The following is a 4,935-nucleotide window of genomic DNA, read 5'->3' as shown; positions in this document are numbered from 1 at the left end:
AATCCACCACTTTGTCTGACTACACCAGTCCTGGATTTAGGAGTAGTGTTGCCTGTTCCACAATCCGTGACAAATATGCTGACTATTTTGTGTCCCCAGAAGGTAGAGTAGATTGGCAAGATCAAATGGTGTAAGATCTTTGTTTAGTTTTATAACAAATAAAAATAGTTAAAAATAAATTAAAAAATATCTTGTTAACTTTGTTAATTTTAATCTTTCACTCGCTTTAAAAATTTGTAATTTTTTCACCGTCAAATTACAACATGTTATGTTTTTGTATTACCTTATTATTAACTTAACTTGCAAAATAATATTCACCCCCAAAAAAAACAAGAACAAATAAATACTTTTCAACAAAAAACTTTTATTTTTATTACAAACATAAGTTATAAATTGGTATATCTGGGGCTTGGGGTGGAGATAGTACTGGAGGGGCTGACAGGTGGGAACACACGCACAGTTGGAGTATTGAGGGTGGAAAGTGGTGTTGGTGGTGGTGGTGGGGAAGTAACAGAAGGTGAAGGTGTGGTTGAGAAACCAAGAGGGAAACCAGGAGATGGGATGGGATTTGGTAAGGATTGAGGGGTGGAGTGGAGGGATTGGGAGACAGAAGAGGTGGCGGGTGAATTAGTGGCTTGAGTTGGGGTCATGACGGGTGTGGAAGGCGAGATGTGGTAGTGGGTAGGAAGTGTAGGGGCAGATGTGGTTGGGAGCTGGTACTGGGCCGCAGGCTGGTACTGGGCAGCAGGCTGGTACTGGGCAGCAGGCTGGTACTGGGCAGCAGGCTGGTACTGGGCAGCAGAGGGAGTAGGGACAATGGCTGGAGGGGGGGCAGGTGCTGGAGGAGGGGTGGGTGGAGGTGGTTGGGAGTCAACCTGCGCCAGAGCCTGCCGTGTGGCTTGCATTACATGCATCTGCTGGTCAAGAGATAGCTTTTCCATGCGCTCTAGTACGGCTTGAAAAAAACAATGATTGGGAGATTTACTTGCATCTAAATGCAGCCTGTCCAGACGCGTGCACAATTCGTGTGTATTTTTTTCCATATTTGCATTTAGGAAGCTAAAAGATGCACGATTTTGTTCGGATAATAATTGAATGGCGTTCTGGAAGGCTGCATTTAGATGCAAGAACTCTGGCGCATAGCTCTTTTCCTGACCCCTATGACGCTGACGCCCAGAACCCAAAGGTGTTCTACTGAGGGCAGCAGTGTCAGAGGGGTGGGGTAGGGGAAAAGCTATCTCATCACCAGCAGCTTCAGGTAATGAAGTCTCACGGGAAGCTCCAGCGCAGGTGGATGGGACAGATGTAGATGGAAGGGAAGGTTCAGATGGGTGGGGTCTGTGCGTGTGTTCACCAGTGGCGGACTGTTCAGGGATCGCTCCTGTCGGGTTCGATGCAGGCTCCTGAGTGCTGCAGACGGTGCTGGTAAAAAGAGGAAAAACAAAATAATAATTAATTTAATTGCTATACAGTGCCACAGAAAAAAAAAAAAAGGCAAAAAAAATCAGACATAAAATATTATACTTTGTACATATTTTGGGGAATATTTACCTTCTGCACACCATAGTTGTCCGGAGGAACGACAACGCTCTAAAGTAACGGTACTTCGATCTGCGTCCTCCGGATCCACTCGGGGCCTGCATCTCTTGATTTAACTCCTTTTTGAAGCGATCCCTGATAGACCGCCACCGCTTTTGTAGTTTGTCACCTGAAAGTGGAAAACACAAAGTGGTTAGTATACAACACATTACATCCTGCAGCATAACCTACTGAACTGTGAATACTTACGCTGTTTCTTCTGGCCACGAGAATTGAGCTCCCCCCAACCTTCTACCGCTGCGTGGCATACCTCGTCCCAGAGTCGACGGGTTACGATAGTATCAGCGTGGCGGCGGTCAGCCATGTTCCACAGCGGCTCCCTCTCTCTAACTTCATCGATGAGGAGGTCGATGTTGATAAATCCGGCCTCCTCACCGTCAGAATCGGGAGCACGCTGTGATGCCTGTTCAAAGAAAGAAAAAAGAAATTAAAAAAAAAAATAGACAAAAAATCACACTGACATGAAAAAAAAAACCAAAAAAAAAAACTTACAGTATGACCACCGCCACCTCGACGACGACCCTGGGACGGTCTTGGGGGAGCTCTATCGTGAGCCCTAGAAGTTGAAGCCTTTAGTGAATAAAAAAAAAAAAACATTATTTACTTGTGTTTGGTGTGCTGTGGTAAACAATTCCTGTATGAAACTTACACTCTGACCGCCCGCTCCGTGTATTTCTCCACCCCTTCCGTCCTCTTCTGGCAGCATCTCCTGTGATGTTTTGGCCACCTGTGTAAATGTCGTTTATTTAAAATTTTTTTTGTTTTTTTTAAAAAAAAAAAAAAAAAAATACCTCAGTTTGTGAACCGAAGGGCGGGCTACCAGAAGACGACATATTTTATTACAGGCCACGCACACCAACTTGATGGGCCAAACTTTTCCGTCAAAACTGCACCTGCAAAAAAAGAAAAAAAAATGTCTAAGTACATGTACGCAGCTCACAGCAGTGATCTGTGGACAGTACTGTGGACATTACCTCTGGAACACTGTCCTCCAAATTCGCACTGACTGCAAACGGACACAGGAACTGGCTGTCCTCAAATTTTCCAACAAAACTGCACCTGCAAAAAAAGAAAAAAAAATGTCTAAGTACATGTACGCAGCTCACAGCAGTGATCTGTGGACAGTACTGTGGACATTACCTCTGGAACACTGTCCTCCAAATTCGCACTGACTGCAAACGGACACAGGAACTGGCTGTCCTCAAATTTTCCAACAAAACTGCACCTGCAAAAAAAGAAAAAAAAATGTCTAAGTACATGTACGCAGCTCACAGCAGTGATCTGTGGACAGTACTGTGGACATACCTCTTCCCTGGAGCACTGGACTGGAGGACAGCAGAAGTTGAAGTCAGGAACCAACGGCAGGAAGTGTGTAGAATGTGCTGGATCCTTTTATAAGTTTTGTGATGATGAAAAAAAAAATTTGCGCATGCTCTGTTTACCAAACCGGATGCGGTCACCGCATCCGGTTTAAACCGCATTGCGCCGGATCCGGCATGCATAGACACCCATTGTATACAATGCCGTATTGCGCCGGATCCGGCAGAATGCGGTTATTTTAAGGGGACAAAAAACGTTACATGATACGTTCTATCCGGCCGCCGCATTCAATTATTTTGCCGCATCCGGAAAAAAACGGATGCAACGCAAAGCCATCCGGTACAATCCGGCAACAATGCAAGTCTATGGGGAAAAAAAGGATGCGGTACCGGATCCGTTTTACCCGTTTTTTTCCGGATTGAACCTGATGGCAAAAAACTGATGTGTGAAAGTAGCCTTAAGATAGTAATATACGTCCTGGACTCCAGAAGCTTCCAATGAGTTAAGCTGCGGCTGAATGTTGCTTATCTCCCACAATCCTCTTCTCCTGATGTGTTTTGACATCTGTGTCCTAGTATTATAAACAGTGAAGAAAAATATTTAAGAGCTGGCACATTCCACCATATGAACCCAAATAAACGGCTCTGAACTGTAGACACCAGCCGATTAATCCTTGTAGCCCAAGATTTACATCTCACAGTCACTTTCCAGGTAGCTGTGAAATGGTTAAAAAAACATCCCCTCCTTAAATAGAAATTGATATCTACTATTCCCATCAAACATTTTCACCCACCCCTCCCCCACTGCACATTAGTCTTTTTACCAAATGTACAAACTTTCTGCTGTTTAAAGTAAACCAATCATAAAAGGACAATATAAATAGATCAAAACAACTAATACAACAAGTGGCTTCTCCAAATTCACAGCAAAATGGTGAAAGTCCTGGCAGCATTATTCACCCCTACATTACAAGCGTCTTTAGTACTTAGTTGAGTCCCTCTGACCTACTACAAACATGGAGCATAGTCAGACATCAGTTTCTTGGAGTATCCTGGGGAATCTTAGCTCCTTCCTCATGGGCAACAATCTCCACTGATATCCTTGAGTTTGCCTTCTTAAAGTCCCACAAAAGATTTTCTCTGGGTTTCACTCGAGAATATTCCAGGACCTCTTCTGAAAATTCCAGGACCTTTGGTGGACTCAGAGGTATGCATATAGATCGATGTTGTGTTGGAAGGTCCAGTTGTGCTCAAGGTCAGCTGTCTCACAGAAGACATGACATTTTCTCCTAGGATGTCCTGATACTTGATTGATCCATCTTACCCTCCACAAGCTGCAGATCTCCAGTGCCAGAGAAAGTAAAGCAGCTCCATAACATCACCAAGCCTCTGCCACGCTTCACTGTAGGCATCACCATGCCACGGCTATGCTTCACTGTAAGTATCACCAAGCTGTTACCCTGCTTCACTGTAGACATCACCCAGTCATCACCATGCTTCACTATAGGCATCATTGAGCCATCATCATGCTTCACTGTAGGCATCATCAAGTCGTCACCATGCTTCACTGTAGGCATTATCGAGTTCTTCCCTCTTTGTTTCACTATAGACATCATCGAGCCATCACCATGCTTCACTGTAGGCATTACAGAACCACTGCCACACTACACTGTATGCATCACCGAACCATCACCATGCTTCACTGAAGACATCACCAAACATTTACCATACTTCACTGAAGGCATCACTGAGCCACCGCCATGCTTCATTGTACGCATCACTATATCACCACCATGCTTCACTGTAGGCATTACCAATCCACCACCATGCTTCACTCTAGGCATCACCAAGCCATCACCATGCTTCACTGTAGGCATCACCAATCCACCACCATGCTTCACTGTAGGCATCACCAAGCCACCACAATGCTTCACTGTACGCTTCACCAAGCCACCACCATGCTTCACTGTAGGCATCACCAAGTCACCACCATGCTTCACTGTAGGCACCACGAAGC

General features: G+C 44.8%; 1 protein-coding gene across 1 annotated transcript; it reads right to left on the bottom strand.

The window, feature by feature from the left end:
• Positions 1–386: 386 nt before the first annotated feature.
• On the bottom strand, positions 387–4,495 carry LOC142289966 (uncharacterized). The gene is made up of 7 exons (XM_075333910.1): positions 4,243–4,495; positions 2,443–2,492; positions 2,249–2,326; positions 2,092–2,169; positions 1,789–2,002; positions 1,552–1,708; positions 387–1,422 (listed from the first exon to the last, which is right to left on the bottom strand). The coding sequence occupies exons 1-7, from the start codon at positions 4,493–4,495 to the stop codon at positions 387–389; spliced, it is 1,866 nt and encodes a 621-aa protein (XP_075190025.1).
• Between the last annotated feature and the right edge of the window lie 440 nt (positions 4,496–4,935).

Source organism: Anomaloglossus baeobatrachus, chromosome 2, assembly GCF_048569485.1.
Source record: "Anomaloglossus baeobatrachus isolate aAnoBae1 chromosome 2, aAnoBae1.hap1, whole genome shotgun sequence".
NCBI lineage: Eukaryota > Metazoa > Chordata > Amphibia > Anura > Aromobatidae > Anomaloglossus > Anomaloglossus baeobatrachus.
Note: the sequence above shows the minus strand (reverse complement) of the source record. Positions and strands in the feature narration are given on the sequence as shown.

Coding starts and splice junctions, on each gene's coding strand:
- LOC142289966 (XM_075333910.1), bottom strand. CDS start 4,495: ATGCCTACAGTGAAGCATGGTGACGACTTGATGATGCCTACAGTGAAG. Junction 2,170..2,248: donor ACGGAGCGGGCGGTCAGAGT/GTAAGTTTCATA, acceptor TATTCACTAAAG/GCTTCAACTTCTAGGGCTCA. Junction 1,709..1,788: donor TCGTGGCCAGAAGAAACAGC/GTAAGTATTCAC, acceptor TTCCACTTTCAG/GTGACAAACTACAAAAGCGG.